The sequence below is a fragment of the Cervus canadensis genome, chromosome X, assembly GCF_019320065.1.
Source record: "Cervus canadensis isolate Bull #8, Minnesota chromosome X, ASM1932006v1, whole genome shotgun sequence".
NCBI lineage: Eukaryota > Metazoa > Chordata > Mammalia > Artiodactyla > Cervidae > Cervus > Cervus canadensis.
The window spans coordinates 6,388,990-6,402,663 of NC_057419.1; the positions used below are offsets into that span (position 1 = coordinate 6,388,990).

The window sequence follows — 13,674 nt, forward strand, 5'->3', positions numbered from 1 at the left end:
TTCCCTGTGCTGTCCAGCAGGTCCTTGCTGGTTCTCCATGGTAAATACAGCAGTGTGTCCATGTCCATCCCAGACTCCCTGACTATCCCTTCCCCCATCCTTCCGCCTGGTGACCATAAGGTTATTACAGAGTATTGAGCAGAGTTCCCTGTGCTGTCCAGCAGGTCCTTGCTGGTTCTCCATGGTAAACACAGCAGTGTGTCCCCGTCCATCCCAAAGTCCCACTCTACCCCCCACCCCCACCCAGTTTCTAAGCTTTTAAATCATAGCGCACCGGAAAACTGTATGAACCACCAAAAATCTCATTAAGCTGATATTTCTGGCGCATCTACTTTGCATGAAGCAATGTGGGTAACAACATCCCAGCGTGCGTGGAGCTTTATGTCCAGTGAGACATTCTACTGTGTTTCCCAACTATTTCACTTGCAAACTTTTTAGTTGAATTGAAAGTGAAAGTCGCTCAGTCGTGTCCAGCGCTTTGTGACCCCATGGACTATTGGTCCTTGGAATTCTCCAGGCCAGAACGCTGGAGTGGGTAGCCTTTCCCTTCTCCAGGGGAATCTTCCCAACCCAGGGATCGAACCCAGGTCTCCCGCATTGCGGGCAGATTCTTTACCAGCTGAGCCACAAGGGAAGCCCAAGAATACTGGAGGGGGTAGCCTTTCCCTTCTCCAGGGGATCTTCCCAATCCAGGAAATCGAACTGGAGTCTCCTTTATTGCAGGCGGATTCCTTACAACTGAGCTATCAGGGAAGCCCGTAGATGAATTAAATGTCCCTATAAAAATAACGTGCTCAATACTGTTTGACTGGCTCCTGACTATGATTCTTTGGATGTTGCCAACAAAATTGGGATCATCTAAACTGAGTCCAGTATAAAAGTCTTCAGAAGAAACAAATGGTAATGTGCTTAATCCTTAGAAAGTGTACCTACCTATGAGTCCGGTGGTATAGCCTCTGTCTTTCAGTATTTTTGCAAAAGTTATTTCACTGGGCGGAAGTCCTCCAGAGACCGCTGTCCACCGGAGAACACGGTGACCTTGACTGGAAACCATACCTTTGATCAACGGTGTTCAGAGAGATGTTACAGTCAGACATCGAGTTTGGTCATCAAGGCTATTGTTAAGTGTCAGTCACTCCGTCCTGTCTGAGTCTTTGTGAGCCATAGGCCGTAACACACCAGTCTCCTCCGTCCATGGGATTCTCCAGGCAAGAATACTGGAGTGGGTTGCCATTCCCTTCTCCGGGGGATCTTCCTGTCCCAGGGATTGAACCCTGTATTGGTGGAAATCTCCATGACTCAATATGCGATGGAGAATTTAACCTTCCAACATGAGTTGAGCTCATGGGGTTTATTTCTGGCATTGTCACCCAGTGTACTTTCTTTTTTTTTTTTTTTTAATTTATGTCTATTTTATTTTTTGGCTGCGCTGGGTCTTTGTGGCTGCCGGCCAGTCTAGTTATGGCGACTTTGTCTTTAATGGAGACACCGTTTCAGCTTGTTGGTGAAAGGTGCTCAGTCATGTCTGCCTCTTTGCGACCCCACAGACTGTACACTCCATGGAACTCTCCAGGCCAGAATTACTGGAGTGGATAGCCGTGCCCTTCTCCAGGGGATCTCCCCCACCCGGGAATCAAACCCAGGTCTCCTGCATTGCAGGCAGATTCTTTACCATCTGAGCCCCCAGGGGAGGCCTTGAACTGTGTGGTTAAATATGGTTAAAATAGGATGTTGTATATTATGTGACTTTGACCACAATAAAACAAAAACAGTAAAAAAAAAAAAATTACAGGGGGACTTGGAGCATTCTCCCAACCCTGTACTTAATAATTCATGCCTGCTTAGTCACAGAGAGCGTGTTCCTGTCCACTGTGTGGCTAGACGGAAGGACCGACCTGATCGGAGCGGGTATCTGCCTGTTAAAAACGCCGCTCTGCTTGGGGTGCACACAGGGGCGGCGGCCAGATGCTGGGTGAGCCTCACGCCGTCTGCCGCGAGGCGGTCGATGTTTGGAGTCCTGTGCAAGAAAACATTAGCTCTCTTAATCCTCAGCAAACCAACACGGGCTTTGTTTTTCTTTCCATAAAGCAGAGTGACATCCTACTAGATAGAAAAGCTGGCATTTTACGAATGAACCCCTCCCTGAGTCCATTCAGCCATGCCCAACTCTTTGCGACCCCCACGGACTATAGCCCACCAGGCTCCTCTGTCCATGGGATTCTCCAGGCAGGAACACTGGAGTCGGTTGCCTTAATCTACTCCAGGGGATCTTCCCGACCCAGGGATCGAACCTGCGTCTCCTGCACTGGCAGGCGGATTCTTTACCGCCTTAGGAATGAGCAAAAAAGACAACGACTTTGCAGAGGTGAGGATGTCGTACAGAGTGAGGTGAGTCAGAAACATAAGAATATCGTATATGAGCGCGTATATGTGGAATCTGGGAAGATGGTACCGATGAACCTGTTTGCATAGCAGAAATGGAGACGCAGATGTAGAGACAAACGTGTGGATACCAAGGAGGGAAGGTGGGGTGGGGTGGGATGATTTGGGAGTTTGGGATTGACCCATAGACCCCACTGATACCATGGGCTTCCCAGGTGGCGCTAGCGGTAAAGAACCCACCTGCCCATGGAGGAGATTCCTGGGTCAATCCCAGGGTCAGGAAGATCTCCTGGAGGGAAGGCGTGGCAACCCACTCCAGTGTTCTTGCCTGGAGAATCCCCATGAACAGAGGAGCCTGGTGGGCTACAGTCCATGGGGTTGCAAAGAGTCTGAGATGACTGAAGTGAGTTAGCATGATACTGTGTGTAAATTCGTAAATGACTGAAGCGACGTAGCGTGATACTCTATATAAAATAGATAACTAGTCAGAACCTACACTACAGCACGGGGAACCCTACTCAATGCTCTGTGGTGACCTGAACGGGAAGGAAAATCCAAAAAGACGGGGGATACAGGTACACGTATAGTTGATTCACTTTGTTAGCAGAAGCTAACAACATCGTAAACAACTATACTCCATTGAAAATTAATAACAACAAAAAGAAAACAGTGGCAAAACTTCAAACGTCTTCCGAACCATCAAAGAAACATCAACTGCAGAACTGTTTTTCGATGTTTGACCACACCCCTCTGCATGCAGGATCTTAGTTCCCTGAGCGGGAATCGAACCTGCATCCCTTGCGTTGGAAGGCAGAGTCTTAACCACGGGACCACCAGGGAAATCCCATTCAACTGCATTGTTGACCAAAAGCTTCCACTTTTGGAGGCTGAGATGGACTCAATAGAACATCCAGAATTGAGAGTCCAGGGTGATTTCTCACTTAGGACTCTCAGTCTTTTTTGTTTTTATTTTTAAATTTTTTTATATGGGTGTATCATTGATTCACCATGTTGCATTAGTCTCTGGCGTACAGTGGAGTGATTCAGTTATACTATGCGTTTGAGCTGGGCTGAGTGCAGGTGTGGGAAGAATGCAAGATGGAAGTGCTTTTAATCGCTGTCATGTCTGACTCTGCAACCCCATGGACTGTAGCCCCTCCAGGCTCCTCTGGCCATGGGTTCTGCAGGCAAGCATACTGGAGTGGGTGGCCAGGTCTTCCTCCTGGGGATCTTCCCCACCCAGGGGTAGAAGCCGACCGAGTCTCCTGCGTTGGCAGGCTAACTCCTTACCACTGAGCCTCCTGGGAAGCCCGATATCTTACAAAGAAAGGATGTGTGCATAGCTCTGTTCAAGTCTGAATTGCCTAGACTAAAGGTCAGATGGCTTGTCATGGACCTCAGCACCCCGGTGTCAGATAAGCCGGTCTCCGGTCCTTGCCTGATGGTGGTGTTGCCGTAGCAACCGACGTCTCCAATGCCGAGATCGTCCGCCATCAGAAGGAGGATGTTCGGCCGGGGGCCGCAGGCGGAGGGTTTCGGACCCAGAAGCGCAGCGAAGGCTAGCGCCAGCCAGCTCCTGAAAGACAAGGGCCAGACAAGGCTGCGTGCGGGGTTGCATCGAAGTACACAGCTTCTGTGAGCGGGAAAGCTGGGGCCGCTCCTCCAGGGGACTTTCAGAGGGGCATCCCGGTACAGGAGAGTCTGAATACATCTCTTAGGCATTTGATTCGTTTTTCTTCTTTTTAAAAATGTATGTTATGGGGAACACATGTAAATCCATGGCTGATTCATGTCAACGTATGGCAAAAACCACTACAATATTGTAATTAGCCTCCAACTAATAAAAATAAATGAAAAATATATATATGTTTTATTAAACATAATGTATATTTCCTAAATATATATTATAAATTATATTAAATTAATATATATTATCATCCCATTCCAGAAGAGTTTGAATACATCTCTTAGGCATTTGATTCTTTTTTCTTCTTTCTAAAAATATATATTACATTAAATATAATACATATTATTTGATATTTTTCTTATTTTAAATATATATTAATTAAATATAATATATATATATTATCATACTATTTCAGAAGAGTCTGAAAGTATCTCTTAGGCATTTTCTTTTTGTTAAAAGCCACTTGTACTTTTTTTGGATATTAGCGTTGAATTTCAGAAGAGGTTGGATACATGTCTTAAGCATTAGATTTTTCTTCTTTTTTTTTTTCTGTTAGCGACCCCATGGACTATACAGTCCATGGAATTCTCCAGGCCAGAATACTGGAGTGGGTAGCCTTTTCCTTCTCCAGGGGATCTTCCCAACCCAGGTCTCCCGCATTGCAGGCGGATTCTTTACCAGCTGAGCCACAAGGGAAGCCCGAGAATACTGGAGTGGGTAGCCTGCCCCTTCTCCAGGGGATCTTCCCGCCCCAGGAATCGCACTGGGGTCTCCTGCATTGCAGGTGGATTCTTTTCCAGCTGAGCTACCAGGGAAGCCCTAAACATATATTCTGTTAAATTATCATCCCATTTCAGAAGAGTTTGAATACATCCCTTAGGCATTTTCTTTTTGCTAAAAGCAACTCATACTTTTTTTTTTTAATATTAGCTTTGAATTTCAGAAGAGCCTGAATACGTCTTAGGCATTTGATTTTTCTTCTTTTTTTTTAGTTAAAAATGACTCACACTTTTTTTTTTAATATTATCTTCTCATTTCAGAAGAACTTGAGTACATCTCTTAGGCATTTGAGTTCCCCCCCGCCCCCGCCTTTTTTAAGTTAAAAACAACTCATGCTGTTTTATAGATATATTATCATCCCATTTCAGAAGAATTTGAATACATCTCTTAGGCATTTGATGTTTTTTCTCTTTTTTTAGTTAAAAACAAGTCACACTTTGTTAATATGATCACATTTCAGAAGATCTTGAGTACACCTCTTAGGCATTTAATTTATTTATTTTTTTTTTTTAGTGAAAGACAACTCACACTTTTTAAAATATATATTATCATCCCATTTCAGAAGAGTGTGAATATATCTCTTAGGCATTTGACTCTTTTTTTCTTTTTTTTTTTTTTTGTTAAAAACAACTCATACTCTTTTTTAAAAAACACATTATCATCCCATTCAGAAAAGTTTGCATTCATCTCTTAGGCAATTTTTCCCTTTTTTTTTAAGTTAAAAACACTCATACTCTTTTTTTAAAAAATATTATCAACTCATTTCAGATTTCAGATAGTTTAAAAAAACTCACACTTTAAAAATATATATTATCATCCCATTTCAGAAGAATTTGACTACATCTCTTGTGGCTCAAATACATTCCCTGGTGGCTTAGCTGTAAGAATCCACCTGCAATTCGGGAGACCGGGGTTTGATCCCTGGGTTGGGAAGATCCCCTGGTGAAGGGAAAAGCTACCCACTCCAGTGTTCTGACCTAGAGAATTCCATGGACTGTATAGTCCACGGGGTCACAAAGAGTCGGATACGACTGAGTGACTTTCACTTTCACTTTCTTAGGCATTTGATTTTTTTTTTCTTTTTAGTTAAAACAACTCACACTTTTAAAATACATAACATCAATCGCATTTCAGAAGCATTTGAATACGTCTCTTAGGCACTTGAAATTTTTCTTTTTTCCAGGCAGTCCAGCAGTTAAGATTTCGCCTTCCAATGCAGGGAGGACAGGTTTGATCCCTGGTTTGGAAGCTAAGATCCTACATGCCTTGAGGCCAAAAACCCAAAATGTAAAACGGAAGCAGTGTTGTCATACATTCAATAACATGCACTCAGCTGCTTAGCCGGGTCCGACTCTTTGCAACCCAAGGACCATGGCCTGCCAGGCTCCTCTGTCCGTGGGGTTCTCCAGGCAAGAAGACTGGAGTGGGTTGCCATGCCCTCCTCCAGGGGATCTTCCCGACCCAGGGATCGAACCCGAGTCTCCTGCATTGCAGGCAGATTCCTTACTATCTGAGCCCCCAGGGAACTCCAAGGGGCATTGATCAGTGACTAACTGAGAAAGATCACTTTACTATCAACGGATTCTGAAAAACTGACCGGAAGAGACGCAGAGGCAGACGGTGGAGATGACCGATTTGCACACAGCCCTGTCTTACCAAGAGTGTTCCAGATGTAACATGTCCTCTCTCCTTGTATTTCCTGTAAGAAATAAAGAGGTGTATACTTGGGCAGCAGGAACGGAACTATTGATAGTGCATTAAATAATATAATGGCTCAGTGGTAAAAAATAAATAAACAATCTGCCCGCAACGCAGGACATGTGGGTTCAGTCCCTGGGTTGGGAAGATCCCCTGGAGGAGGAAATGGCAACCCACTCCAGTCTTCTTGCCTGGAGAACCCCACGGACAGAGGAGCCTGGTGGGCTACAGTCCACGGGGTCACAAAGAGTAGGACACGACTGAGCATGCAGGCAATCCTGTGAGGCCGGTCAGCTTAGGGCACTGAGTATGCTCAAGAGTTTCAACAACAAGAGGGAAAAATTTGATTCTGCCAGTAGCCTGTGAAAATGACCAAAAACCCATAAAGGAAGGCTCTTCCTGGAAATTTCCCAGCAGTCGAGTAGTTAAGACTGTGTGCTTCCAGCGCAAAGCGCGTGGGTTCAGTTCCTGGTCAGAGAAACTAAGATCCCGCATGCTGACCAGTGTGGCCAAAACAACAACAAATCACACAGGGGGCTTCCCTGGCGGCTCAGCGGTAAAGAATCCGCCTGCCAATGCAGAAGGCGCCGCTTCCAGCCCCGGGTTGGGAGGATCCCTCTTGCAGATGAACAGTGAAGGCTGTGAGCCACAAACACTGAAGTCTGTGAGCCCTAGAGCCTGTGATCTAAGATCCGGCAAAGAAGACACAGAATAGCCATAAGTAATAAATCAGTTAATCTGGAAACAATAAAGAACCAAAGCGATGCTCTTCCCTGCGGAAGAAGCTTTACAGACACTGGACACCGTCTCCAGAATGTAGAACGCAGACTTCCTTAGATGTACTTAGGACAGAGGGGGTGATTGCTTCGGAGGCCCCAAAACAGACCACTGTTTCTCCCTTGTGGTGAAAGTTCCCGAGGCGTTCTGCATTCAGGCGTGGCTGCTGGAAGCCTGGTTTGGTCCAGACGGACCTTGAGTCCCACATCGGGAGCAAGGAAGCAAGGTTCTCCCTGCTGGCTCAAGTGGTTAAAAGAACCCACCTGGCAATGTAGGAGACGCAGGTTCGATCCCTGGGAGGTCCCCTGGAGGAGGAAATGGCAACCCTCTGCAGTCTTCTCGCCTGGAGAATCCCACGGACGGAGGAGCCTGGCGGGGCTACAGTCCACGAGGTCGCAAGCGTCAGACCTGACTCAGAGGCTGAACAACAGCAAGCAAAGCCGTGTTTCCTCCGAAGGTTCTAGAATCCTCGGACCTCACCCAGGTTGTGGTTTACTGGTCCTGTTTGCACAAACTTGGGACGAAGCGGATGTTCTAGTCCAACGGCAGACTGGAGGCGTGTTCAGTTTGACGAGGTCCCAAATGCCCTCGAGGTAGGTCCTTGGATCAGATGGGGCCAGTGTGCAAACAGCGTGTGTGCTCAGTCAGCCCTGCCCGAGTCTCTGCGACCCCACGGACTGCAGCCCACCAGGCGCCTCCGTCCCTGGGATTCTCCAGGCAAGAATACTGCAGTGGGTGGCCACACCCTCCTCCAGGGGATCTTCCCCATCCAGGGATCAAACCCCCGTCTCCTGTGTCTCTTGCCTTGCAGGCAGGTCGGTTACCACTGAGCCAGCTGGCTACCCTGTCCAAACAGTGTCCTTGGAGCCAGACTGCAGGAGGTAGGCTGGAGTGGGTATGTCCTTGTTGGAACTGTCTTTCAACTTGACCAGGGAAAAAAAACAAAACCAACTGGTTTGGGGTTTCTGGCCTTTTGTGTCTGAGTCCTGATGTGACTTAAAAAAAAAAAATGTAAGGGCTTTCCCGGTGGCCCAGTGGTAAAGAATCCACCTGCCGGAGAGGGAGACACGGGTTCGATCTCTAGTCCGGGAAGATCCCACGTGGTGCGGTGGGGCAACTAGCTGAGCTGGTGCTCTCGAGGCCACGAGCTGCAGCCGCAGAAGCCTGGAGCCCGTGCCCTTTCACCAGACGAGCCCCTGCAGTGAGAAGCCCGCAGACCGCAGCTAGAGAGGAGCCCCTGCTCGCTGCCCCGAGAGAAAACGCCCTGAGCAGTGATGAAGACCCAGCACAGTGCCAAGTCAATCAATAAATAACACTGTCCAAAATTAAAAAAAAAAAAAAAAAGAATATTAAGACTCCTCCCGACCCGCCGCGCCCCTGTGGCCCAGGAGTTAGGATTCCATGCTGTTAATTCTGGGCCCAATTTCAATCCCTGGTCAGAGACCGAAGATCCTGCGAGCCTTGAGGTGTGAGCGAAGAAAAGAAAGAAAAGGAGAGGAGGGGGAACAAAAAAGAAAGTAGAACATGTGTTTATCAAGAACGTCATGATTAATATATCAGGCTTTTCTGCCAAGGTGGTCTTGTCCCTGCCACTTCTTTCTGTCTTTACATTGGGACGTGGCCCCCGACCATCCAGATGGCTGAGCTTGTCCTTCAATAAAACTGGATTTCCAATGGCAGGGTGAATTTGCGGAAGGGACCACAGCTTTCTGATCCCCAACATAAAGGAGGCAGCATAAAGGAAAACACAAAATGAAGTGAGAAGACATCAATACGACATGATCTCTAATACATATTTTTTATTTTTAGTTCTGGTGAAACTGAAAGTCGCTCAGTCATGTCTGACTCTTGGCGACGCCGTGGACTATGCATAAGTCCATGGGATTCTCCAGGCCAGAATACTTTAGTGGGTAGCCTTTCCCTTCTCCAGGGGAATCTTCACAAGCCAAGGATCGAACCCAGGTCTCCTGCATTGCAGGTGGATTCTTTACCAGCTGAACCATTAGGGAAGCCCTGATTGCCTTTTAATTGTGGTAAACACACATTGATTAAAAACAAAAAAGATTTGTATGGAAGATCATGTCATATCAATACGAAATTCCTTCCCAGGTGGCACTAGTGGTGAAGAACCCGCCTGCCAATGAAGGAGACCTGAGCTCGATCCCTGGGCCGGGACAATCCCCTGGAGGAGGAAACGGCAGCCCACTCCAGTACTCTGGCCTGGAGAATCCCATGGACCGAGGAGCCTGGCAGGCTACAGTCCATGAAGTTGCAAAAGAGTCGGACAGGACTTGGCGACTCAACAGCGATGAACAGACATCGCAGAATTTCCCGTCTCCGTCATTACGTGGACAGCGCACTAGCGGTGAGCACAGTCCTGTCATTGTACAGCCGTCCCCGGGGCCCTCTTTCGGAACTACTTCATCTCCGCAGACCGAGACTCTGTCCCCATGAAACATGCTCCTGCCCACCCCGCTCCCCCAGCCCACGGAGCCCACCCTCATGCTTTCTGTCTCCATGAATCGGATGAGTCTATGCTGCTTATATCCATGAACCACACAGTATCTGTCCTTTCCTGTCCGGCGTATCTCACATGGAGAAATGTCCTCAAGGTTCACCCACGCTGTAGCCTGTGTCAGAATCCCCCGACGTGGCTAAATGATATTCTGTTGTGTGCATGGACCACATAATCTATATATGCAATATTTTGTCATTGTTTAGTCCCTCAGTCGTGTCCAACTTCTTTGCGAGCCCGTGGGGGCCGTAGCCTGCTAAGCTCCTCTGTCCATGGGATTCTCCAGGCAAGAGTATTGGAGTGGGTTGCCATTTCTTTCTCCAGGGGATCTTCCTGACCCAGGGATCGAACCTGGGTCTCCTGCATTGGCAGGTGGATTCTTCACCGCTGAGCCATCAGGGAAGCCAGTATATCCAGCATTTTTTTTTATGAAAAAGGTTACATGGAAACTTACATATATGTGACATAGATAGCCAATGTGTAATTTGCGGTACGGCCCAGGAAACTCAAACGGGGCATCTGTATCAATCTAGAGGGTCGGGAGATGGGAGGAAGTTTCAAAAAGGAGGGGATATATGTATACCTGTGGCGGATTCATGTTGAGGTTTGACAGAAAACAGCAAAATTCTGTAAAGCAATTATTCGTCAATAAAAAATAAATTTAAAAAAAGAGAGAAAGAGTCAAGATAGCACATGGTATGCTACTATCTGTCGCAAACAATAATAGGAAAAGGGAAGTGTTGCGTTAGACGCCCGGTCATGTCCGACTCTTTGCGACCCTGTGGACTGTTAGCCCGCCAGGCTCCTCTGTCCGTGGGATTCTCCAGGCAGGAATACTGGAGTGGGTTGCCACTTCCTACTCCAGGGAAAAGGGAAGAACACGTTTATTTGTTTGTCCAAAAAACCGTCTGGTGACAACAGATGCTTTGTACAGATGAGTGGCAATCGTGTCCCTTGATGTGAGGCTCATTCCTTGGGCTAACCTTCAACTTCTCTTTCCCTGGATACCCAATAAATGTTGAATGTCACCGAGTGACCGGTTAACATCATGTGTGGTGAAAATGCCGGTCCCTGGCAGCCTGTTTGTGGCCATGAGGAACCATAAAGACATGAGGGAAGCCAATTGTGGCTCTTGGGTGGGGGGGGGGGGGGGGGGGTCAGTGACCCTTGATGTGGCATGGATTTTGCAGTGGCCCTGAGCCTTGCTTATGAGCGGAAGAGAGATTGGCTTGTGCGGCCTGCGTGGTGGGGTGGGCTTCTGAGCTGGGGGCATCTTCCTTCTCCCAGCTGAGCTGTCCCGGGGGAACCGGAAGATGTGTAAGGAGGCAACCTTGCAACGTGTAGGTCAATACATTCCAGAGATAACACCAGGGCCAAAGTTACTAAGAAACTAGACCTTAATTGTTCTGAACATACAAAAGGCAATGGAAAAAAAAAAAAAAAGGCAATGGAAGCTATGTGAGGCAACAGCAGCGTTAGGTCACCCTATCGCTATCGACGCAAGCATATTGCAATACATACGTGTATCAAAATGTTGCTTTGTACAGGGCAGACTCTCACAAAGTTATCTGCTATTTAGATCTCCATTAAAAAAAAAAAAAGGATACAGAAAAAGAGAAAGAAAGCCCTTCAGTGAAGTAGTACCTATAATTTAGCCTTTGATGCTCTTCCAGGGAAGAAGGAATTGCAAGCCCTTGGGTTTCTGGCCACCCTCCAGACCCCCGGGCAGCATGCCTTGCTTCTCCACTACGCTCCAGGCTCGGTTCCCAAACCCACTTCAGTTTTTAATCTCAGCATCTCTTCAGCGCCCAGTCCCCCACGCTCTGAAATCTCTTAGCATCTGAGAGGTCGACTCCGCAGAGCATTCCTCTGTTTTCGACCCGGGTGGACTGTAGCCCACCAGGCTCCTCTGACCGTGGAATTTTCCAGGCAACGACACTGGAGTGGGTTGCCATGCCCTCCTCCTCCAGGAGATCTTCCCCACGCAGGGATGAACCCAGGTCTGGCAGAGTCTTTATCATCTGAGCCACCAGGGAAGCCCTCTCTTTCGCTATTTAATTCTACAGTCCTGCCAGAAACCCCACTCGGAGGCAACATCTGACATGGATATCTTTCTTTTCTTTTTTTTTAAACAAAACTTGCCTGCCAAGTACAGCCAGACTCCGGGGGGGTGCCAGGCGGCCACGTGTGGGCTGAGGGTCACCAGCCGGGCTGCTTGGAGAACAAATCAAGAAAAGCAGGTTACCTGCAGGGCAGTCTCCGGGCCCGGGAAGCCGAGGTCAGCGGGCCGCGCGCGGGAGATGTGATCTCAGGCTCTGACCCCAGGAGGTCCGTGCGGTCCACGCATGTGCAGCTGATTCAGACTCCGGAGTAGCAGCGGTCCTGCCTGCCCCAAGTTAGGTTGTGCGCGGACTCAGCAAGCCTTGCAATCTGCAAAATAGCACAGAAGATCTTCTGTAGGGAGGGCCTGTCGTCCGTCCTTTTTTTTTTTTTTTTTTGGCCTGTCGACAGAAGATCTTCTGTGCTCCTTGAGAGATGGTAATGTTTGCCAAGGGATCTCAGACAGCCGGAAACACGGAGCCTTTTCATTCACAAATAGGGCTCCGGCACATGGCTCAAGTCACACGGGGCGTTTGCTGGCCCCTGTCCCAAAGCAGGGAGGTGGTTGCCTTGAAAATGCCCCCTTGCACAAGTCCTGAAATGTCGCGTGCTTTCCCCCTTGTCTCGTGTCCGCTCCCAAAATGGAAAGACAGAGGACGGCTCTGAGGAGGTTTCGACTCCTTCTGTGTGTGCCAACGACGCTTGATCACCGGAAACTGAAAGGTTGTTGCTGGGCCCTGAACACGCCGGGATGCTGGGCCTCCGGATGGGAGGATTTCAATTCCGGGAGCAGCGATGAGGCTGGATCGCTCAGAACATTTGTGTATCAAAGGTTTATTCAAATATAGGAGAGACAGACAAAGCTTCCGACACAGACATCAGAAAGGGGCAGAAGGAGTGCCCCCCACCCCTTGCTGGTTTTCAGCAAGCAGTTTTATGTCTCTTAGAAAGGTATTAACCAGATAAGAGGGACACCTCAAAGCTGAAGGAGTTTCACCAAACCCCTCTCCCACAATATGCCCTTTTGAGATAGCTTAGCACGAGATGTGTCATCCCCCAGCCACAAAACAATTGATACGAATACTGGTTTGTTGAGCTATTATCAGCCCAAGGTTTGAGAAAAGAAAAGAAAAAATGAAAAAGTTAGTCTTAGGTGGAACCGTTTTGAAGAAGTTGCAAATTCCAAAGCAAATGCGTCGTTTCATCCGTGTAGCTTAAGACAAACATTTCCATAAGAAAAATGCATTGGTTAGCTCAAGGTTTGAGAAAAGTTAAGTTCAGGGGGAACCGGGTGTCGTCATGGCAGCAGAGAATTTTAAGAGAAACCTCCTTTTAATTTTGTATGAAGTGAAGTGAAGTTGCTCAGTCGTGTCTGAGTCTTTGCGACCCCATGGACTGTAGCCCACCAGGCTCCTCCATCTGCGGGATTTTCGAGGCAAGAATGCTGGAGTGGGTTGCCATTTCCTTCTTCTTAATTTCGTATAGAGAAGGGAAAAAAAATCTGACACTTGGACTTTGTCTCCTTCTGCTTAAGGGAGAGATAAAAAATGTCTGACACTTGCAGCCTCTTTCCCCCGTTTGGAGACCCCTGGCCCGTTACCCTCTCAATAGCGTGACCATCTGTGTGAACTCTTTTTCAGCGTCATGCCTTTTTTTTTTTTTTTTCTTTTCTGTTGGCTAGGGGAAACATTTTTCCATACGGTGGCAGAACATATATTTCTTTTTTTTTTAATCA

At 47.6% G+C, this 13,674-nt stretch overlaps 2 protein-coding genes across 12 annotated transcripts in view; one reads left to right on the forward strand and one right to left on the reverse strand.

Moving 5' to 3' along the window:
* The window catches only part of LOC122434372 (arylsulfatase L-like), a 19,573-nt gene extending 6,745 nt beyond the window's left edge, over window positions 1–12,828 (reverse strand). The window contains exons 1-5 of one of the 5 annotated variants that reach the window (XM_043457653.1): window positions 12,085–12,825; window positions 6,506–6,548; window positions 3,821–3,958; window positions 1,896–2,017; window positions 934–1,056 (exon numbers count right to left, since the gene is read on the reverse strand). In XM_043457653.1, the coding sequence (XP_043313588.1) occupies window positions 934–1,056; window positions 1,896–2,017; window positions 3,821–3,958; window positions 6,506–6,528 (406 nt within the window). In that variant the 5' untranslated portion in view covers window positions 6,529–6,548; window positions 12,085–12,825. Of the gene's footprint in view, window positions 1–933; window positions 1,057–1,895; window positions 2,018–3,820; window positions 3,959–6,505; window positions 6,549–7,587; window positions 7,827–12,084 lie in introns of those variants that run through there. The other 4 variants (XM_043457654.1, XM_043457656.1, XM_043457655.1 and 1 more) reach the window with 4 other exon arrangements.
* The window catches only part of ARSH (arylsulfatase family member H), a 50,060-nt gene that overhangs the window by 11,851 nt on the left and 24,535 nt on the right, over window positions 1–13,674 (forward strand). For 2 of the 7 annotated variants that reach the window (XM_043457648.1, XM_043457649.1), the window contains exon 1: window positions 9,500–9,689. The exons of the other annotated variants lie outside the window; for them this stretch is intronic. The gene's annotated coding sequence lies outside the window, so the exon portion shown is untranslated. Of the gene's footprint in view, window positions 1–9,499; window positions 9,690–13,674 lie in introns of those variants that run through there. 7 annotated transcript variants of the gene reach the window in all.